At 48.2% G+C, this 23,198-nt stretch overlaps 1 protein-coding gene across 3 annotated transcripts in view; it reads left to right on the top strand.

Moving 5' to 3' along the window:
- Positions 1-23,198, top strand: part of Ninl (ninein like) — a 75,980-nt gene that overhangs the window by 29,768 nt on the left and 23,014 nt on the right. The window contains exons 2-10 of one of the 3 annotated variants that reach the window (XM_052183868.1): positions 875-1,068; positions 1,721-1,817; positions 6,979-7,151; positions 8,529-8,595; positions 11,134-11,324; positions 12,021-12,173; positions 15,300-15,464; positions 18,262-18,398; positions 19,021-19,161. In XM_052183868.1, coding sequence (XP_052039828.1) covers positions 886-1,068; positions 1,721-1,817; positions 6,979-7,151; positions 8,529-8,595; positions 11,134-11,324; positions 12,021-12,173; positions 15,300-15,464; positions 18,262-18,398; positions 19,021-19,161 — 1,307 coding nt within the window. In that variant the 5' untranslated portion in view covers positions 875-885. Of the gene's footprint in view, positions 1-874; positions 1,069-1,720; positions 1,818-6,978; positions 7,152-8,528; positions 8,596-11,133; positions 11,325-12,020; positions 12,174-15,299; positions 15,465-18,261; positions 18,399-19,020; positions 19,162-23,198 lie in introns of those variants that run through there. The other 2 variants (XM_052183869.1, XM_052183870.1) reach the window with 2 other exon arrangements.

Below are 23,198 nucleotides of genomic sequence, written 5' to 3'. Positions count from 1 at the left end.
AATGTCAAAAGTTGACAGACAACTATTCCTGGGTATAGACTGACCTCCACTTTTCCTGGGTAATCTGTCATAGGCAAATGTTGTACGAAGCACTAATTACTCTTTGCACAGAGCTCATATCTACCCAGTGTATATTTTAGGAGTCAAGAAACTGACCAGTTCTCTGTTTCAACCTCTTCAGAATTCTTTATTATTGATTAGCTGGTTAATAGATGATTGGGAAGGGAACAGGCATTTTAAGTGAATCCTAGGTATCCTCACATTATGAACTAATTTATGTATTTGCTATAGGCACAGTCTCGTGTGGAGCCTGGTCTGGCCCGTGCACACGCTATTCTGCTCCCTCATCTTCCCCACCTCTCCAGCGCATATTTGTCCAGCGTGGGGGTGGCACATGGATGTGTCTTTCACCCCATCAGTTTAGTTTTTAAGTAAATATTTTTATATATAAGGGAGAGACCTTGTATTTATAAGGTAAAATGAAAAGGGGGGATGTATATTGAAAATTAGTGTCTGACCTCAGACTCTGGGGCTCCAGAAGTCCTGCTTCTGCCTGTGGAGCTGGCATGGAGGCATGCAGGGTTTCATCAGCTTCCTGGTTACTCTGTAGCTTTTTTTTTTTTTTTTTAACACAAGAAGATCTCTTTTCCTGTGACTGCTGACTGATGCATGGCTTGGGTTCCTGCCACAGACACTAGCCTTTTCCGTAAAGAGAAGCTGATTCCTCAAGCTCCCCTCAACCCCACCAGGGTTCCTGGTACCTCTTTCCACATGCTAGCTCTGTGGTCTGCTTTGGTCCAGTGTGTGGGCCTGAGGGAAATGGGGCTAAGAAACCTACCTAACCAGAAACTTTGCTTTTCTCCTTCATGAGCAGCCTGCTATGGGATGGACAAGGAAGAAGAGAACCACTATGTGTCCCGGCTCAGGGATGTCTACAGCAGCTGTGACTCCACAGGGACCGGGTTTCTGGATCAGGAAGAGCTGACGCAGCTATGTTGTAAGCTGGGCCTGGAAGAGCAGCTGCCGGCACTCCTTCAGATTCTTCTTGGAGATGACCGCTTGGCCAGGGTGAGCTGTGGACTCCCGCCAAGGGACAGTGCAGAGCTGTGCCACCGATGTGGGTCTTTGGTACACAGCACCCAAGAAAGACACTCGGGGAAGAAAAGTCACCAGTAATGAACTGTGCTGTTCTAGGCATTGAAAAAAGAACTTCAGGGAGCGTAAGCAGCCATGCCTGCCCATGCCCGCCCAGGTGGACGTGGCCCACTATGCCTAGCTGCTGCTGTTCTCTTAACTGTGTGGTTGGGTTTGGTTTTGTAACTGGTTTATTTGGTGGTAGTATGGTGGTTGAGATTTACCTTCTGTGATAGATTCTTCTAGTACATAATTGGAAATGTGAAATGAACATCCTTACCCTGAATGGCAATAATCAGAGGTCTTTTGAGGAAAAAAGACTCCAAGGGGATTTTTTGGTCCATGAAATTAAATGTGAATCTGTGGGGCTGGAAAGATGTAAGAGCACTGACTGTTCTTCTAGAGGTCCTGAGTTCACTTCCCAGCAACCACATGGCAGCTCACAACCATCTGTAATGGGGTCTCATGCCCTCTTCCAGTGTGTCTGAAGACAGCTATAGTGTACTAATAAACATAAAATCTTAACAAAAAAAAATGTGAATCTGTGGAAAGTAACAGTGTCTTCTCCTTACTGAAACTCCTGCAGGTTAACTTTGAGGAATTTAAGGAAGGCTTTGTGGCTGTGTTGTCATCTGGTTCTGGTATAGAACCCTCTGATGAGGAAGGTAGTTCTTCAGAGTCAGGTAAGAGGATTTCCTATAAGCGCTTCAGTTTCTTTCCTTTATTTATCTGTGGCTGTTCAAAGTGTAGCTTAACTGTTCCAAATTCTAGCCTCTTTTTCTGTCACCAACAAGCCATCAACTGCAGACTTGAGCAGAATATCTGGAATTTCCTCTTCTATGACTGTCATCAGATTGTAACCTGCATTACCTGTAGGGGGCTGCCGACAAGGCACTGAAGAGTGTGGAGCAGCAAGAGGTGGAGCCTCAGGGATCTTAGGTGTACCAAACCAGCAGACTGACCCTCCGCCCTGGACACCGGCATCTGCTCTCATAGCCAGTGGTGCTGCAGTCTGCAAACAGGGCTAACAAGAATCCCACTGTGGAAATGGCTGTGGGGAAGGAACACAATAAGTACAACCAACACATGCAGGAAGCCACCAGGCCCAAGGATTGTGGGTACAAAATCATGGGCCTGGTGTGAGGCAACTGGAGGCTGGTCTGTTTAGGGACATGAGAATTGTGTGAGGTAGACTGTGATGACCTCAGGGTTCACTGAAGACAGCTACCTCCGCTGGCATGCTGTAGCAGGTTGAAGCATGGTGGTCGGGACCAGAGGCATGGAGGTGAGGGACAGACAGAGGGACTGGCTCACACCTAGTGTCTTCAAAGTGTGAGACTTTGAGCTGCATGTGTATTATATGTAGCTTCTGTCTACCCTCTTGGAAATTCCACAGTGCTGTCTTATCTACAGTTGACCTAAGGAGAGATTTATCCCTGTTCCATAGTACATGGTAGTTAGGATTTGAGTACCTATGTCCCAGAACCTGAGCCCACGCACAGCGTCAGAACCTGAGCCCACACACAGTGTCAGAACTTGAGCCCACACACAGTGTCAGAACCTGAGCCCACGCACGGTGTCAGAACCTGAACCCACGCACGGTGTCAGAACCTGAACCCACGCACGGTGTCAGAACCTGAGCCCACGCACGGTGTCAGAACCTGAGCCCACACACAGTGTCAGAACCTGAGCCCACGCACAGTGTCAGAACCTGAACCCACGCACAGTGTCAGAACACTACACTTGCTCTGCACGACATGGTCAGCCCCTTGTCCACCTCCTCTCTCACTGCAGAGGCTCTGGGTGCAGGACAGGGATAGTGCCCAGACCACTTGCCCAAGCATGTTAGCCCCACACCACTTGCACAAGTATTTGTCTTGTCCCTTCTCTGCAAAGATGCGAAGAGGGTCACTACCAATTCTTTTTCTTTTCTTTAGAATTAGAAAACTGAAAAGCTTTTCTCACCAAAGTGCCCCATGCCTTTCCTGAAACATTGCCCCTCATGCCACTGGAGACCAACCTCTGCCTATCTCTGTGGTGTGACTCTAGGGACAAGATGTGAGCAATGGTGTTTGCTCTAGACAGAGCACTAGCAGCAGGGCAAACACATGATTTTACCCAAGCCTCAGTGGGGAAGTCCAGGAGATTATTAGGGTTACTCACGGGAGCGTGGGTACTTCGCCCAAGTGTCACCAGCCTTCTTTCCTTTAGCTGTTGTTCAGTGCTGTTATAACCTTGGACAAGGGTCCTGTGAATCTTGGTGTCTTCCTGAGCTTCCTCAGTCTGATAAGTTTTATTAGCTTCTCCAGTCTTGTGAAACACTCTCTGACTGGAAAAGGGAATGTTTCACTTTGGAGGAAATAACTCTGCAGCAGTCTGAAAACATCTACCTACTGCCCTAACTGACCTTGTGCTGTGTGCCTGCAGTGACAGCTGGGTCAGCTCTAGGCTCTTCCTGCAGGCTTTGAGTCTGGTTCCGTCTTTTTCATTCTCTAACTTGCCTATTCCTTGTCTCCTGGGCCTTACCACTCCTGCCTGCTCCTTACCCATCTGATTGTGCTTCTTGCATTTTGGTTCCAGTTGCAACACCTTCATCCTAATTTCTAGTTACTTCTCGCCCGATGCCTTCCACCTTGCCATTTGAACATTTGAACATGGCCATTTACCCATCTATGTGGCTAAAAATGCCTGCTTAGGAATAGCAGTCCTTCACCTCTGTTCCCCCTCCTGTTGTTAGAGGCCATTATCATGTAACTAAGCAGGTTTTGACTTTCCAACACTGTTCTCAATAGTCAGCGCACTTAATAATGACACATAGGTATCAAGGGCTTTAGTCAGACAGTGGGGCTCCTGCAGGGTATTAGCAGTGTGTATCAAGTAGGTGATGTGATGGGCTGGCCGAGGGAATGGTGGAAAACGCTAGGCCCCATGATTTCCTGTGCTTCTGCCTCATGGGAGAGCTCACTATGGGGAGCAGACACTGCCCACTCTTGGTTGCCATTGCTCTGCTGTTGCTGCTTCTGTGCTGAAGAACACTGTGGGTTGGTTCCCTTTTCTGAGTAGTGCTTCTCCATGATGGAGGGAGATTTCTCCTTGGGCTGTTCTGGTTAGATTCTGTGAACAACAGAGATATGAAGGGAGCTACAGAGATATGAAGGGAGATACAAAAGGAAGCCCACAGGAAGAGAAGTCTCGGAAAGTTGCAGCATTTTCCAGTTGTGCCTGAATAACCCCAGGATGGGGCTATACCCTTGGTCTGGTGGCCTAGGTTGCCTTGCCTCCTAGTGGGAGGAAGGCAGTGGGCATCCTCTGTGATGCTCCCCACTGCACAGGATAGGTGTCCTCTTCTAGTCCTGCTAGTTGGCGCTTCCCTAAGAGCCATGCAAGAGCCACGCCCAGCTGCACCTTGTCTACAAATGGAAGCTGGTTACTGACAAGAGCTTTGGCTTTGTAACTGCTCTTATTTCGAGCCAAACAAACAGCTTTATTAAGAAAACACGAGAGAAAGTCTATAGGATGCAAGGGGTTCCAGACAAAGGAGACACTGCAGAGCTATGTTGGCGTGGGGGCCTTTCATAGGATTTATGGCAGAAACTGGACAAAGAAAGGTAGTTTCCGTTGAGATGTTTTGTGCTTTCAGCATATCTCCTGGAGAGATGACTGCACTGCTCTCCCAGTGAGGATGGCAGTCATGTGCTGAGCCTCCCTCTGCTGGTCGTTGACTTGCCTTGTTAGGTACTGACCTTGGCTTGTCTGCTGGCTGCTAGCCCTGGAAAACTCTTTTACTATGCCCTTGCAAGTGTTGCTGCTCTCTGACCTTGGCTAGTATTTTTCTGGCTGCTAACTAAATTGTGTTCTCTTTGTTCTTCTGTTTACAAGCTTGAAAGGTCTTGGGGCTCAGTGTTAGAAATACACTGAGGCAGACTGTTAAAGATAAGTTTATTGAAAGTGGCATTGGCACCACAGATAGACAGATAATAGCATGTCAGAGCCTCCAAGAAGAGTTCAGGCCATATACAGTACCAGCAACAGCTTTCAGGGTCTCCTATCCCAGCTCTCGAAAAAGAGTGATTGGCCTGCTTGAAGTTTTACTGTATGGCCCGTTTTTCCCTCTCTGCCTGTGGGAAATTGACTGTGGTCTCGGGGCATTATTTCATATGTTCTCTTGAGTCCTTTGTGGACATGGACAGAGAGTCCTTTCACTCAACATGTCCCATGACTTCTGTCCCTTCAAGGACACTATACCTGGCCTGCCAATGCCTATTCTGTTGGTGTGGATAACATAACATGTGATACTCATGAGTACTAATAACATGCCCCAGAAGTCATCTTGTGGATTTTCAGACACCGTGAATGCTATACTGGGACTTCACATTTGCCATATCCAGAGTGGAACTTATCTTTGACCTCACCAAGCCTTGTTCCTTATCTCCAACTCCTGTCTATCTTCAGGTCACCCAGATTTCTCTTCTGGTAGTCCCTGGATCAGCAGATAGTAACCATTAGCAAAGAGGAAAGAGGCCAGGTGGGGCTCTTGGTCTTATGAAGCTGCCTTCTGTTCAGTAAAACCTAAGGCATGTCTGCTATATATGAAGGGTTCCTCAGCTTCATGGCCAGGCTGATCTCAGTGGACACACCCATCTCCGTAGCTATACTCCTCCAGAATCCTGATCCTGACTTCTTCTCCTGAAGCCGCAGCCTGGCCCATGACTGCTTGTCTTATGGCCTTCTCTGTGCTCCCCTCCCATGTTAGGATGGTGTAGCTGTGCAGATTGGAGGAAGGAGCCACAGGGAAGTGTTGGGAGTAGAGTATTCCCTTCAGTCTGGAGACCACAGTCCAAGCTGCAGCTGCCCTGAGCCTTCAGACTGCACAGGATTGCAGAGTGTGTTTGGGGGGGGGGGGTCATGCTTGCCTATGGAGTACTTTCTAACCCCAATGGCTTGGTATCCTAATGTAACAGTGTACCTAGCAAAAGTGAGGATGTTTTTAAAAAAACACATGTGTCCCTCACTCTGGCTATCTGGACCATTGAAACAAAGCACCCACAGAGTTGGGATTTCCACCAGAAATCTCATACTGAGAGAAGGAGATTACTGACTCCTGGTATGAGGTAAGGGGGGGTCTTGTCCCTAGGAAAGCAAAAGGACTTCACACAGGGCTGACAACTTGTCAGACCACCTTGCAGGAGAGACTGGAGTCAAAAACAGTGATGGGTCACAGAAGAGGCAGGACCATACCTTGATTGGGAGTGCCAATTTATACATATCTCATGCTTTTAGTTAAACCTTAACCTTGGGGGGGGGGAACAGACACTGGCGGTACCTTTCTCCCACAGGAGGGGGTCACCGAGTCTCTTTATCCCTGTTCTTAATGTGGGCACATTGAGTGCGTCTGGTTTTCACTGTTAACTTGGCTCTTTTAGTTGGCTTCTTGTGATGGTGGCTGAGCCTGTCTTGTTGGGCACAGGCTGCAACCCTGAGTCCAGTACTCTAAGGAAGGAGTTATGGGGAAATAGTCCTCAGTTCTTTGGCTACATGTTCATGGACTGTTGATGTCTCACTGCATAAACAAAACCAAAATATACTTGAGAAAATGTAAAAAGCACCTGGGGTTCAGTAGGAGTGCCCCTTGCCCAACGTGACTTTACCAGTTTGTTTCAAGTAATAGGACATCTGCTCACTATCATCCAATCAGTGTCCTTGTGTCCTCCAGACTAACAGTGTGTCTGTGACCCATACTGGAGGTTCATCATCCAGCTTCTAAGGGAGGGTCTGCCTCCATGCAGGGCCTGCAGCCTGCTTCAGAGCCATCCCCTCTCCACCTGTCTCCTTTTCTCCTTCCAGCTACTTCCTGTGCTGTCCCTCCAAAGTACATGAGTGGCTCTAAGTGGTATGGCCGTCGGAGCCTACCTGAGCTCGCTGACTCTGCCACTGCAACCAAATATGGATCAGAACAGCAGGCCAAGGGCAGTGTGAAGCCTCCGCTGAGACGCTCTGCATCTCTGGAAAGTGTGGAGGTTAGTCAGCCAGCTCTTCCCATTTAGACTGCCAAATATTAGGGAAGTAATTGTTAAATTGTCACTGCCCAAAAGAATGGTCCTGGAGACTGTGGCAGGGACCAAGTTCCTGGGCAGCTTGAGTTGTTAGCAGCCTGGACACGTGTGACAGCTCTCTTCATTTGAAGCTCTCTCTCTTTGGGGCACTCCTGGTCCCAGGCCACGCTCCTTCGGATTTGGAGTGACGGGGGCTTTGTTGTGACCTTTATTTCTCTCTCACCAGCCACATCTTCCTTTTATTTTGGAAAGTCCAAATTGGGGCTTCAGAACAGGGGAACATTACATGCCAAGGAGTGGAAAAAGAAGCCTTTGGTAAACCTCAGGATTAGGAAAGTGGGTACTGAATCCACAGTACTGTCTGCCTCAGGATATACCAAGGCCCACACATCTGTAGTCCAGCAAGGGGCAGCTAGAGGCCTCCTAGAGAATGGGAGCTGACCCTTTCTTTCCCTGCTCCTGAGCCTATTGTGGCTAGCAGTGGAACTTTTCCTGCTACATATAAAGAAATCTGCGCATTGGATAGGTGAGGAGTCTCAGTGGAAAAAGGAACCTCTGCAAAGCTTGGTAGGTTGGGAGGGGACACGTCTAAGCTAGTGACCCTCCATCTTCATCATGATACTTTATCTCTGACTCAGAATACAAACACAGAGAACACTGTGTTGTCAGCTGAGTTAACTGCGTTAGAAAAATGAAACTTGAGTGTTTATTGCCAGCACACATTCTGACTCCTGAGAAGTGGGGCAGCTGCTCACCCAGGCGGTCACCCAAGCATCTATTCGGGAACCGGCAGGTCGCACAGCGCTTGCTCAGAAGTTAGTGTTAGCTTTGGTCTGCTGACGCGGTGAGGCTTTTGTTCACTGACACATTCCTTCAGGGCCATGTGTTCTCTGCCATCTGTGTTTCCTATGGACTGTGTGAGCCCCAGAACCCCTAAAGGATTGTGCACAGGGTCATGATAATCACAATATTTGTTGAAAGTGTCCATGGGTGAAATGTGGGACAATTCCTGTCGAAGCTGGCCAGATTCTGCTATGGAAAGCAGGAGCTTTCTGTGTTCAGAAGTAGCTCGTTGGTAGTTTATGCTAAGGAGACAGAGCATGCAGAACAAGGCATGTGGCCAACCTTATGTCTGAGCCCTTCGCTTTGGAGAAGGTGTTAGCCTTTACAAAGACTGCTTAGCGGGACCACAGCCTATGGAGCTTCAGCCTGGGGGTCCCAGCCCACAGTGCATCTTCAGTGACCCCTCCCACCCCAACATCCTTTGTGCTTATTCCTGGTGTTTCATCCGCCACGTCACCCACTGGGGCACTCATATCCTTCTCTTCCCTCTTTTCACAGAGCCTCAAGTCAGATGAAGACGCTGAGAGTGCTAAAGAACCTCAGAATGAATTATTTGAAGCACAAGGTAAGCCGCAGCTTCATATTTCATGCTGTGCCTGATTAGAGCTCTGAGAGCCAGGTTGGTGTTAGAGAGGGCAATGTCTTGGGAACCACACGTTGTGTGTGTGTGTGTGTGTGTGTGCGCGCTCGCGGCCCTCGTAGGTTGCTCCTCCAGAGGTGATTGGAATGCGGTATCACCCCAGAGACAGTCACTTGGTTTTCAGTTTCCCCCAAGACCACCACTTGTTGAGACACAGGCTTCCAGACAATGTTGCAGGGTGCTGCTGCTTTTAATCATGAGTTGCAGTGTGAATCTGGATGACAAGTGTTACCCAGGACTCTTAGGCCAAGGGGTCTGCTTGGCCTGCTTGCAGTCTCCTGTGCTGTGGAGCGGTAGTCTCAGACCCAACTAGGGTTTGAGTTGACTGCAGTAGAGAGTAGCACATGGTCCTGTTCCTAAAGAGCCTGACACAGCAACCAAAGACCACAGGTGGAGCAAGTCAGTACACCAGCATCAGGAGTGTATAGCTGGACCAGCGGTCTCGGCCATCAGAAGTGCTCCTGTCTGTGTGTGGTACTGAGTTCCAAGTAGCCACTAGGTGCACAGGCATGAGCTGGATGTGGAACCCATGGGCACCTTTCTGGGATGGCAGTTGCATTACATGTTCCCAGGGGTACAGAAACTCACCCAAAGTTTTCATAGTAGTACCCTAGGAGACATTACAGAGGTTCTGTAGACTCATATTTGCCTACGATGCTTCTGTGATGAGAGATGATGAAATGGTGCTTAAGAATCCTGGGTTGGCTCCGTGCGCTTGTTATATAACCAGGGGCCCTGAATCCAGCACTCATATAAAAAGTCGGGCTTGTCAGCACACATCTGAAATCCAAGCACTAGTGAGGCAGAGACAGTGGGACCCCTAGAGCTTGCTGACTTCCTGGGCTAGCCCAGTCAGTGAGCTCCAGGCTCAGCGAGAGACTCTACCCTGGAGAGTAAGGTGGTAAGAGAATAACACACCTGACATCTCCACATGTTACGTATATGTGTATCAGTGAACACATGTACGTACGTGTACACACACACACTCTCCCTCCTCTCTCTCACTTACACCACACACACTAATAAAAATGAATTGACTCCTGGAACTTAACTGGGGAGATAATACCAAGGCCAGTGGCAAACAATTTGAAAGCAAGAAGACAATATACAATTAGCTGCCAACACCAGTAATGACGCAGAAATGGTAAAAGGAGGCTGCCAGCATGGGGATGTCATCTGTACCTGAGCACTGCAGATGCTGAGGAACTGGCCAGGGGACAGCGGCCTAGGCCTTTCTGACCCTTTCGACAGGGTGAAGGCAGTCTGAGCAACTCCTCCTTAGTGCCACCCAAGGCTCATGCAGAGGGTTTCTGATGAGCTCATGACTAAGAGTGAGGTTCCCAGCAGGCCTTGCTGGCCACAGCAGCCAAGTGCTCCATGCTGCTGCGGAGCTTCTCTGGGAAGGGAGTGTAGCACTTAAGGAAAGCTGAAGACATGGGTAGCATGGCTCAGTGTCACTGATACCCAGGGCCTCTGCTGAGACCGTGAAGGCTGTGTCTTGACCCATGGGGAATGTGGAGGTGACTCACACAGCTGGTCTAAGGCTCAGATGTGTGCTGCCTTTGAATCAAAGGACCTCTCAGCATGGCTGGACTTCCTCATAGCATAATGGCTCAGGACTCCTTACACACGGTCTGGCCAGCTGGGTTGTTGATCTCCTGTGTTATGACTTCTTTTATGTTCTGCTGGTGAAAGCTGTCTCAAGACTCTCTGAGGTTGCAGAGAGGCTACAGACCCCTGGGTATTGGTGGAAGAAAAAGTATCAGAATTTGGAGTTGTGTTTTTAAACTGACTCATGGGGGAAAGCCAAAAAGATGAGGCCAGTCATTTGAGATGAGGGGAGAAGCGAGAACATGAGTGTGACATGTGTTTCAGTGAGCAAGTAGAAAGCTAACTGCACGGCCCTTTACAGCCGGACCTGTGAGACTGGGGGCAGCAGGAGGTTGTGGTAAACCTTTGGCGAGGCCAGTGATGAGAGGCACTCATGTGTTAGGCTGCAGTGACCAGGAAGGGGTGTCTGGGGCTGGGTGAACAAACTGGATTCTCTTCTGGCTACAGAGGGCCCAGCCCCAAGGTCCCCTGTAAAGAATTGGGAGGTGCCCTGTGGATGCGTCTGTGGAGCTGAAAAGACACTAACCCACCCATGAAGACATGGAGCTTCTAGTCTTGACTACCCACAGGCCATAGGCAGAGTCTAGGCCTCACTGTCCTGCACACAGGAAGTCCCAACACTGGGATAATGCCCTGCAGTCTATGTCTTGGATCAGGCTGCACTGGCCACAGGCCCTTTGGTATGCCCAGCCCGTGCTGTCATTTGGAATACTCCTGCTTGGCTCTCCATGGAGGACACTGACTTTTATGTTACTCGAGTTAGGAAAGTAACTAATGCCCATAAGCCTAAGTATTCCATTGTGGTTTCTTTATTATTTATCAGCATTTAACTATGACCCTCCCTTGCTTCAGGCCAGCTGCGATCCTGGGGTTGTGAGGTCTTCGGGACACCCCGGAAATCCTGTAGCCCCTCCTTCAGCACTCGTGAGAACCAGGTCCAGGGCATCTGGCATGAACTGGGGGTTGGAAGCAGTGGTCACCTGAATGAGCAGGAGCTGGCTGTGGTCTGCCGACGCATCGGGCTCCATGGTCTTGAAAAACAGGTGAAGGCCTGGGGTCACGTCAGTGACATGGTATTTGTAGCAGTCACATTTAGCACTGAGCCTGGAAAACCAGGTCACCTTCAGAGAATAGTTTTCTTCTGCAATTTGTAATCTCACATCTTTTGATGGCTCCTGGTGCTATTGCTTAAAACTCTGAGCTACCTTGAGAGTCCATCTTCACCCACACAGCCCATCCTCATAAATTTTCAGCTGCCCTTGAGGGTCTCAGCTGCTTCTAAAAGTTTCACTTCCAGCTGTCCTTCTGCCTGAACCAAATACCCTTCTTCTTCTGCCCAGCTCAACACAGCATATGAGCCTTGCTATACCCCAGGTGTAGGTACCAGTCTTTAGGGAAGACTTGGACAGGAAGCTGGCTATAGTGATACCATAGTTCCCACCTGTTATTATTCCTGCCTGGTATCCTTGCTGGACCATGAACTGTAAAGTTCGGGCTGGCTTTCCAGCAACTTCCTGCCCCCATGGACACTTATGTATCTCTAGAGTTAGGACTTTCAGACGCTGCCCCTCCCACCTGGCAAGGCCCTGTAATATCCAAACAAACCAGCTGAAGCAGCTTTGTAAAGCAGCTAGACACTTCAATCTTTGGATAAGCCAAGTGCTCTTGTTGGGTGCTTGAAGCCAGAGGGACAGAGCAAGGTGGCTCTCTAGGCCTGAAGGGTGCTGGCTTTTGTCTAGGAACTTGAAGAACTGTTCAGCAAGCTGGACCAAGATGGAGATGGCAGAGTGAGTCTTGCAGAGTTTCAGCTTGGCCTGTTTGGTCATGAGCCTCCTTCGCTTCCAGCATCTTCCAGTCTGATCAAACCAAACAGGCCTTGGTCTCATTATCAGGTAAAATGGGAGAATTAAATGTCAAACACCAACAGTACTTGGTGTTGCTCCTTGCCAGATAAGGGTGCCGGCTGCTGCTGCTGCCAGGGTCTTGGCACTGAGCACAGAAGCTGCATACATGTGCACACACCTGTGCACACTCAGTGCTCTTGGACCTTGAGCTTGTCTGGCGCTGCTCATTCCTGATGTGTATGACTCACCTCCGAGCTGTGTTCATCTGTAAAATGGAAGCAGTCTGAGCACCTACATCAGGAATTTCAGAGAATAATGCAATATGGGGAACATGGCCGTTCCTCAGATTGTCCCCTCTATGTGCCATTGATTGAGTGATGATTTTCAGTAAGACAACTGTCTCCTCTCCCTTTATGCACTAAAAATGGGTTGTAGAGTAGAGTAGCTTGTCTGGGATTTGTCCTCTATGTGGATTATTTTTCCTGACCTGAAGTCATGAATTTTATTTTGTCCAAGCCACCTTGCTCAGAGGTGACTGTCTCAACATTTTGTTTCATTAGCATCAGGACATAGCACAGCTAGCTTTGAGGACAGGCACTGGTATGGGCAAGGTATATTTGAGAATCTGAATATTTGACCGAGTCAGTGTGGATAGGCAGGGCAAGCACTGCAGAATGGTAACAGCCCTACAGGTCAGAAATCCAGGAGCTGAGTGTGGATCAGTGGTGGAATTCTTTCCCAGCATGGGCAAGCTCTGGGCCAGTCTTAGCACCACATATAAGCTCATAAACACAAGTCTGAGAGCCTGAAAGTGAGACTCTCCCTCACACAAGTCATATTCAGTATTGGGTTCAGCTGGATACCCCCTCTGAATGAGGCCATGTGTTTCCTGTGCTTTGATATCACTGACATCTGTTATCAAATGACATCCTCAGAGTCTCTGAATCTCCTCCTACAAGACCCAGCAACTGCCTGGACACCACAGGCTAGCATATAAGGAGGACTGTGGGTCCCATGTGCTTCTCAGAAGGTGCCTCTTCACCTAGTAGCCTCATCTATGGCAGAGGTCACCGTCTAGAATGTGCTCCACGTTCCGGCTCCTTTCTGATACCTTCCTTCCCTGCACCTGGCGAACTGCTCCCATGCTTCTGGCACTGTGGATGTTGGACCATCTCCCCACCTTGTTTGTTTTGCTCACAAACTACATACAGGTATACAGCACAGGCACGCACCTGCATTCATACATTCCGTACAGTGCTCACTGTGCACACATCGTCTGTACATGCACAACTTAGTGAGCGCACACATCCACCACACTTGCATTGCTACAGTAGACATGGCACATCCATTTTATGTGTGCATCTTCTGTACACACGCTATAAGCGCTCACCTGTTGGACATATGTATGTTCACTGTTTACTCATTACCAGTTATGTACACACATTTTCTGTATGTATACACCCATTCCAGACATATGCTCAGACTCTTCATGTGGGTACCCACTCTAAAAGTGCACACCCATTGTACATGAGAACTTCCTGAAGACACATTGCATCCTGAAGCACTGTAAGTGCATACGTGCTGTAGACCCATCTGCATCCACTATGTCTGCACATTCACTGTGTGTTAATGTATATAGTCTCTGTACGTGCATCACCCAGTATAAAGACATGCAGTCCACCATACCTACACATTCACACATCCACTGAATGTGTGTACCTTCTGTAGACACATTCACATCTACAGTGCATGCATACCCACTATAGATTTGTGATCAGTCTCTGTCTATGCTCTACTCAGTGCTGTGCATGTGACTGTATATGTGTGCCTACTGCATACTCCACATCTCCTGCACGTACACATTGCTGAAGACAAGTACAGGTTCTCTATATGCACAGCCATTGTAGATACACAATAGAACAAAGGTTCTATGTGTGCACCCATCATAGATATGTCCACATCCACTATACTTGCTCATTGTATACAAACACATCTTACTATATGCACTCCAGCTATAAACATATGTGCAGGCTCTGTACATACACACCCAGGTAAACATTTGCTCAGCCACTGTACATGTGTATAAGATCTTTCCCTCTGTAAATGGGTCAAGATGTCTGCTTTGTTTTAAACAAAAGTATTGAAAGACAGCCACACAGCTCAGCAAATACTCTTTCCCTGGACATGCTGCAGAGGTTGGGCCAGCTGAAAGAGCTGGTGTGTTGGACAAGAGGGGAACTGGAGTTGCAGGAATGATGGGTAGGAAGAGAACCTCTAGCAAGCCCTGCCTGGAATGCTGTTCTGGGAGAGTTGTCAGAGTGAGGCCCAAGAGAGGGGCAAGCTAGATAGGGAGAAGATATGCTGGTAAGTGTTAGAGAAAGCATTTCAGCCCAGGAATCATGAGAGGAGAAAGGAGATGGAGGAGATGGAGGTGGTGAGGAGAGTTCAGCCCATCTGTCTCCTGAAGTGGGGCGTTGGTTCCTCAGAGCAATGGGTGCATGGTCTTCCCTCGTATACAGAAGCACTACCTCCCTCAGTTCCAAGGCTCCTTGCAGATGAGACTTGTGAAGAACCCTAGGTGGAACAGAAGAGGGTAGGACATCATCCTCACCCTTGGGTTCAGGTCGTAGAGAAGTCTCACAGGGAGCTTTCCCTCTGGGAGACTTTCCTATCCCATAAACCTCCCTAGTACTGCTACAGCCTAGTACAACTGGGCTGTGGGGCTGAGTTCTGGAAAATGTGGAGTTCTGCTTTGGCTATTCTGCCCCTTTCTGAGCCCATCAGTCATTTCCTCTCTTAGCCTGAGGTTTCCTGGTCTGAGCACTTTCTTAACAAAGGAAAAAATGCGGGAGCTGGCTCAGACCTTACAGGTATGAGGTGACAATGGTAAATAAGAGTAGGTGTTCAAGTATCCTTGCAAGACCAGGGGCTGGGGCCCAAGGACTAAGTGCAGCTCCACTTCTGTCCCTTGCAGAAGCATATGATCCCAGGTAAATCCTGAGCATGTTCCCTAGGGAAGGGGGCTGCAAACCATTTCAGGGATGGATTCTCTTCCTTTAGGCTTCATTGAGAAGGCAAAATACTGAACACAGGCTATCAAGGTGAGTCATTTGTTAGTGTGCACAGACACTACAGTCTCAAGAGTCTCAGGGCATCTTCCTTCCTGATGTGTAGGAGGAGAGCGGCTGCCACACCACCACGACCTCGTCCCTCGTGTCTGTGTGCTCAGGCCTGCGCCTGTTCTCCAGTGTCGACGATGGCAGTGGCTTTGCCTTTCCCGAGCAGGTCATCTCCGCATGGGCCCAGGAGGGCATTCAGAATGGCCGGGAGATCTTGCAGGTTTGCAACTCGCTGCTCATGGCTGCCCTGCCGGGTAGTGTCCAAGGCACTGTGGGGCTGAGCGGGGAGCATGGGGGCCACATGTCCACAGAAGAGAAATGCAGCAGAGCATGTGCTGACAGCATGTCACCCAATGCATGGGAGCCCCTAAAGGAAATATTTTTTCATATTTCATAAATATTTTGCAATTAAAATGTAGGAAATTTTAATTTGAAACTTTAAAACATAAGAAAGCAGTCTGGAAAATGTCCACTCAAAGGTAAGTTTTAGTGTCATACACATCATCCCTGATTGTCACTTAAGAAGGAAGTCATACAGTATTCTTTTTATATTACTGCTTTTGGTTTTTGTTGTTTTGTTTTTATTTATTTACTTACATCCCGCTTACCGCCCCCCTGCCAGTCACAGTCTTCTCTGTACTAAGAGGACCTTTAATTAGCACCATCATCAGTCACGGTGAGCCCACGGTGAGCTGAAATGGGTGGGATTTCTCATGAGTGGGCTTATCCTTGCTCCGTGGGTTTTGGTTGAGTTGCATTTGTAGTTTAGATAGAGATCTGCCCTGGGACAGCCAGGTCAGACTCACTGGGGCCAACAGGGGTGAGAAACTACCTACCTCCAGGAAGTGGTATAAACTAGATTTAGTTTTCTTTCCAAATTTTGCTTTTTATTATTTGGTGGTAAGGGTGGGGGGGAATCACAATCTGGAGCCAGAAGATAACTCAGCAATTAAGTTTGCCTGTTGCTCTTACAGAGGACCCAGCCCCAGCCCCCAGTACCCACATCAAGTGGTTAATAATTGCTTTATGTAATTCCAACTCCGAGAGACCTCATTGTCTCTGGTCTCTATTGTCACCTGCACTCAGGGGAACACACCCACACAGACACAGACACACACATAATTAAAATTTTAAATAATCGCAACTAGGGAGCTGGACAGTGGTGGCATACCCCTTTAATCCCAGCACATGGGAGACAGACTCAAAGACATGGTCTTTGAGTTTGAAGCCAGCCTGGTCTGCAGTGTGAATTCCAAGCCAGTCAGATCTACACAGAGAAACCCTGCCTTGAAAAACAAACAAAACCTTTAATTGGCTAGGTGGTGGTAGCATATGCCTTTAATTCCAGCATTTGGAAGGCAGAGACAGGCAGACTTATGAATTTCAGGCCAGCCTGGTCTACAGAGAGGGTTCCAGAAAAGCCAGGGCTACATCAAGAAATCCTATTAAAATATAAATAAAATCACAAAGAGGTCTGTTGATTGCTCAGTTTTAAGTACTGATACAGATGCAGGAGAAACTGAGTCTTAGTAATCCCAGCCCTGATGAGGCAGAGATACGAGGCTCCTCGGGATTTGGTTTGATGACCTACCAGCTTACCCTAGTTGAAAACCCTATGTGCTAACAAAAAAACTTGTCTCAAAACAACAGCCAACAAACAAAAATCTAGGAGCATTGCATCTGAAGAGGAACACCACAGGCTTCCTTCTGTGAGTGTGCACCCACATGCATGTGAGCCTCTGGTGGGGTTTTCCAAACATAGACAAATAAATGTTTTAAACATTCTAGCTTAATTTTCTTAGTATTGGTATCATACTGTGTGGCTCTTAGTTTATGCAGCCCTTCCTTGTGATTGAGCACGTGGGTTTTTCCATCACTTCTCCTGTGCTTCTGCTGATGTTGCTCTGTGTAGTTAATACACATAAGATGAAGCTATACATCTTAGCACCAAAAACACTCTTGTTTCTACCCTGAGTTCTAGGAATAGAGGCATGAACCATCTCCTAGCTTTTTAAATTTTGTTTTTAGTTTTTGTTGGTATGTGCATGCGTGCGTGCGTGCGTGCGTGTGTGTGTGTGTGTGTGTGTGTACATGTTATGGTGCATATGTGGAGCTCAGAGGACGACTGCAGGTATCAGCCCTTGTCTTTTATTTTGTTTGAGACAAGCTCATTTGTCATAAGTGTGTATGCCAGCTGGCTTGTATGCTTTGAAGACTCCTCCTGCCTCCCTCTGATTTCACCATAAGAGTGCGGGCACTGCGGATGTGAGCTGCGGCATCAAGCTTTACCTGAACGTACAAACTTAGGTTCCTACACTTACAAGCAAGTACTGCACCCATTGACCCAACTCCACAGCTCTCCAGGGTGGTTTTGAGGGCTCCCTTTTACTTAGACAAGAAGCTGGTGTTGTGACATAGTTCTCTAACTTTTCTGACCTTGGTCTATCTGGGGATCCTTGCAAGGGGCTCCCAGCATGCTTGCCCTGTGTGTGGGTTATATAGTGAGACCTTTCCATTCATATAAAAAGGAGCCTGTCAGGGGCCTGACTGGCCCTGAGGAGTTGGATGTCAAGTGTTAGGTGGCTATATCTGGACTTTGGTCTCTCTTCTGTTTTGTGATGATTTAGACTGTAGGGAAAATCTTTTCACATGGGTGGTCCAAAGACTTACCTTAGTACCCAAAACTGTTGGTTTTGGAGAGGGAAAGGCCCCACTCCCCAGTTTTCTTCTTCAATCCATGCGGCGTATTGAGGTGGGATATGCTCCTTACTGCAGCTCGTACTCTTTGATTTGGCAGAAGACTTTTGTCCATGTTGAGTTGTGCCCAGTGTCATAATGGAGTCTTGAGTACTACAGTATGATGAGGATGGTCAATATTGACACACTTGCAGGCGGGAAAGGGGCAGGTGCTTGCTATAGTAGCCTCTGTGGGTATGCTCTTGAATTGTCACAGGACAAGAGAGTACATTTGGAGAAGTCTCTTACTCCCCTTGCCTTCTGGGGCTTCGTGATTCCAGAGCCTGGACTTCAGTGTGGACGAGAAGGTGAACCTCTTGGAGCTGACCTGGGCCCTTGACAATGAACTCCTGACAGTTGATGGTGTCATCCAGCAGGCTGCCCTAGCCTGCTACCGCCAGGAACTGAGCTATCACCAGTAAGAGCCCACTAGGGAATGGGATAAAGCTCTGCTGGCAGGAACTTTAGGTCATACCTCCTGGGCCTCACCTCCATCTTCCCTGGTGACTCCCGGTATGGCTGTTTCCTGCTCTCCCACCCCTGTAAATAGAATTCAGATGAAGAGAATAGAGGCCCAGGGGCCCATAGCTGTTTACTGTTGCTACTTCTTAGATTATGTGTCCCTAGAATTAAAGATTACCAGTGCATCCTTAAACGTGGGGACATGCTTAGAAATCTGGTATGTCCAGGACCTCATTCAATCACTTTTATCATGTTTTAAGATTTGAACTTGACCTTCATCCTGCTGATTCCAGAGCTCACTATTGTGGAAGCAGAAACCGTGTGAAAGGGCCCTGCTTCAAGAGTAAACAAGGGATCTCTGTGCTAAGGTTAACAATAGAGAAAAAGTCCCTGTGAATAAACCCTCCTGATGGGTTAGGATCTGGTTTATCTCACTGTTGAGTCCATCATTTGGCCTTTCTTAATATGTGCACTGGTAAATGGTTGCAACTGTAGAGGCTCCAGGAGGTAGTTGTGGGGCAGTAAAGCCTGAGCAAGTTTGTCGGGCTGACAGGAGTGTCCCATCTGTCCCCTGGCAGAGGGCAAGTGGAGCAGCTGGTGCAGGAGCGGGACAAGGCAAGGCAGGACCTGGAGAAAGCTGAGAAGAGGAACCTGGACTTTGTGAGAGAAATGGATGACTGCCACTCAGCCCTGGAACAACTCACGGAAAAGAAAATCAAGTAGGTTTGAGGCCCACAGCTATAGCTCCTGGGCTGCCACAGCAGTGACTCCTCCCATTCTTGGAGACCAGCCAGGGCTGCTGCCTGCTGAGGTGATCTTGCTGTCTTACTAGAGCCAGTGGGAGTTGGGATGACTTTGGGGACACCTATTTTGAAAGGAAATTTGCATCTAACAGGCAGTGTCCTGCTTTTTGTGATGTGGGCACAGTGATCCCTGGTATCTCCTGTGTACCTGTGGCCATAGAAAAAATCTTAGATCTGTCCATGAATGTATCAGGCTATTTCCTAACTGGAGTTGTCTGTATTGCAAGATGGTGAGTGCTTTGGAAGGAACAGCACCAGGACTGATCTTTAAGGGTCAGTGAGAGAAGGTGGCTCAGTGAGCCAAAATGAAAACCACAAAGTTACCGCTTAGGTTTATTAACCAGGCATCGGAAGAAGCCCCTGGCATGAAGATTAAAGCTAAGGCATGGAAGGAGCATCTTTAGCTCTGCTGTAGGAGTCCTAGACTTCCTGGCCACCCCTCGCTAGGTGGTCATCTGCCTGATGCTTCTTCTCACCCAGATCTGTGTTACGATGTAGACCAGAGAGAGCTGTTTGCTGCCCCCTCATCTCCATCTTGGGTTGGGCACTCATCCAGGACAGGCCTGCCCAAGACCAGATCCCAGTTCTGCTGTGCCTGAACCTTCAGTCAACTCCTCCCCTGTGGGCTGGGTGTGGCCAGTTCTGCATCTTTATGCTTAGCGCTGAGTGGCAGCCCTTGTCTTAGTGTGGACTGAACTGCATGAAGGGAGAAAAGGAAGGCAGTTCATGAGGAGTGACTGTCCACTTGCTGAGGAGTCTGCATCCTGTCATGAGTACCTTGGCACCTGAAGGCCATGCTTTTTCACAGCAGTCCTGACAGCTTGGGAATGTGGAGTTATATGTCTCCCTGAATGTTACTCAAGATATTGAAGAATCCTCCCACACAGGCTTGATGGGAGTTCAGGGATTTCACACAGATTTTCATTCTCCTTTATTTACCTTTGTAACTTTGGTGCCTGAGTCCACCTACCTGGCAGGTGGACTGTTAGACCATCATGGCCACAGGGACAAGGGATGAACAGGGTAGGGTTGGATTGGAGTCACAGCCGCCTAGATAACCCCTTGTGTAGCTGAGGGCAGCTATCCTCGGGTACCACAGATTCTGCAGGGTGATCCCCCTGCATCTGGAGCTCAGCAGCTAACCCCTACCTCCTATCAGTTTGATTGTGTTTTGCTAAATGTTGGGTTTAGACAAAAAGCCCATTTCTTCCTTCACCATGGGAGTTCTAGCACTGTTCGTGGGCATCCCCAAGACAGAGGTTAAGGAAGGAGATGCTGAGGTCTCACGCTGTTGTCTTCCTATCTGTGTCAGTGCTACCTCACCTAACCCCCAGCATCCATCCTGTTTTCAGTCAGAGAAATGGAGAGTCAGACAAGCTCATAACTTACACACAATTGCTCATGGATGTACAGAGTTGGAACCCAAACCTTCTCTGTCCAGGTCTTACATCTTCCTCTTTCCCTTCTTCCCAGGTCTCATGCACACTAAACAAGTGCTATACTACAGAGCTATATCCCTATCCCTTTTTATTTCATTTTAGGACAGTCTTCCTGCGCTCCCCAAGTGGACTGCCCACCTGGAATTTTCCTGTCTCAGTCTCCTGAGTAGTGCAGACCACTGTGCCTGGCTAGTTTTACACTATTTCAAAGATAGCTTATTTATAGGGAGTGTAAGAACCTTAGGTTAGAGAAGCACTTATGCCAAGTGTATTATTAGGTCTCTCAGAGTCAGCTGTGGCCTTTAGTCCACTGTGAGGAGCCCCTGCTTCTCAATGGCTCTTGTGCACTTGAGTTCTGATAGATCTGCTTTATAGAAGGGAATTTCTTCCTCCTTTCCTGCATCCAGTGCTGTCCCACGCTGTCCTACCCATCTCTGGTAGGACAGGGCTTTTGTTTGTGTCCACATGTACCCCTCTCTGCGGTCTGGGGAAGGGCAGATGCTGCAGGCTCATACGTGTGAGGGGGGTTGTGCATAAGTTGACATTATAGAGATGAGGATGTGTGCCTTGACTGCAGCCGTGTTTGAGAAGTGTGTAAATGCCTGTGGGCATACAGCCCTGAGTATATGGGTGAACATGGCTGCATGATTACTTCTTCACCCACCAATATCTTGATAGGACAGTGGTATCTACTTTAAGTGTTTCCAGTCAATCAGAGCTGTGCCTCATTATAGGAGGGTGTGTATGAATAAGGCTGAAACCACGAATGGGAGTCCCACAAAGTGATGGAATCAGGGCACTTGATTTGCTGGTCCAGGTTACCTCCCCTTGGCATAGACCACTTTGGTTTATCACAAAAGTTTGTTTCCATAAGAAATTGACTTGGTATGTTTCTGCGTCATGAGCAGGTGGTGACTGTTGGCTTCCCAGCTTCTGAACTCCCCAGTACTCTGGCCCAGGCACCTCTAAGACCCTCTCCTTACTTCCTGTTGTCTCAGAACTGCTCATGAAATCCCTGTCTTCAGAGTGAAGCTGTTGTTGAAAAGAGAGTGAAAAGGGCTTTGGATATAGTTCAAAGTCAGAGTGCTTACTTAGAAAAAAATGGCAGATGACTAAGTCAGGTGATCAGTGCCGTCACTAGAATGCCATCTTCTCTCCTTCGATGTCTCCTAAGGGTTGACACAGCAATTATACTTTCACTTTATTCCCAAGTATTGGGTCCAAAGTGGTTACAGGGCTCCTTCTAGCTGCTCCTGTGTATGACACTGGGACCTTAGTGCTTCCCAGGATCTCTTCATGCTGGAGGTGTGGGGGCAAGTCCTACTTCTAAGGAGCATCCTCTCAGGGTCATACACCAGCCACTTTCGAGCCCTGAGGTAGGGTTGTTCTCAGAAGATTCTCCTGTTTAAACATTGTGTTCCAACACTGAGAGCAAAATGAATTCCTATCCTAGTTTGAGTCGTAGAACTGATCTGTCTAGTCACCATGCGCAGGGCTCGGGTCTGTCCTAGCCGGCTAGGAAGATTTGATCATGTGTCTTGTTTTTTTCTTGGGGGTGGGGTTGGTCAGAAGAGCATAAACTGTGTGTTTATTATGTGCATGAGTGAATGTGTGGGTGGGATACATGTGTCTGCAGGTGTGCCTTAACAACAACAACAAAACAACAATAATAATAATGCAAGACAACTGGGAAAACCACTTGCTGTTCACTCCCAGCTCCCACGTGCCCGTATGCAAGCACATATGTATGTCCACACACATCTGCAAAAGCACCCCCTCTCTTTCTCTCCCTTTCTTTTCTGATGGCCGCAGAGATTCGATTATAATTGTGTACTCTTTTATCCACTTTCTTTTGGTTGTGTATTTCTAAGGTTTTTTAAATGGGGTGAAAGAGCTAAATAGGATAAAATATATTGTGGAAATATCTCTTATTTTCTAGAGCTGAGGACTGAACGTAAGGCCGTATGTTTGCTAGGCAAGAGTTTTACCACTGAGCTAAATCTCTAACTCTTAAAATATCTTTTAAAAACAAACATTCTGAACTTTTGTTTTTCAAGCATAAGCCAGATTTGTTCTATCTTTCCCCCAAATCACAGCTTCCCTTCCTCCAACTTGTTCCCTTTAGGGTATTGTTTCTGGAAAGCTCTTAGCTAAGATAAAAGTGCAGGCTGTGTCAGCTGCAGGGTGAACCCACAGCCCTCTCGGGGTTAATCACTGACCTGCTGAAGCGTCCTGCAGTCTGGAGACTTCGAGGCCATGTCGCTGCCACCAGATCGGGAAGACTAAGGCCTGCGCTGCTTTCTGCTGCTGGCGGCACTTTCAGAAGATGAGGACAGATTTGAGGGAGAGGCCCCTGTGCCTGCTCCCCTGATCTCGGGAACTCGCTGCCCACAGGCTTTGTGCAGCCTGGCTCCTAGAATGGAGGCTGCCTTTGAGCATCTGGCGTCAGGTCAGGGCCTGCCACAGGGCTTCTGTAGGCCTGGTATGATGTGGCACAATGTGGGCACGGTAGGT

This window comes from Apodemus sylvaticus, chromosome 5, assembly GCF_947179515.1.
Source record: "Apodemus sylvaticus chromosome 5, mApoSyl1.1, whole genome shotgun sequence".
Taxonomy (NCBI): domain Eukaryota; kingdom Metazoa; phylum Chordata; class Mammalia; order Rodentia; family Muridae; genus Apodemus; species Apodemus sylvaticus.
This window is presented reverse-complemented; position numbering and strand designations above follow the sequence as displayed.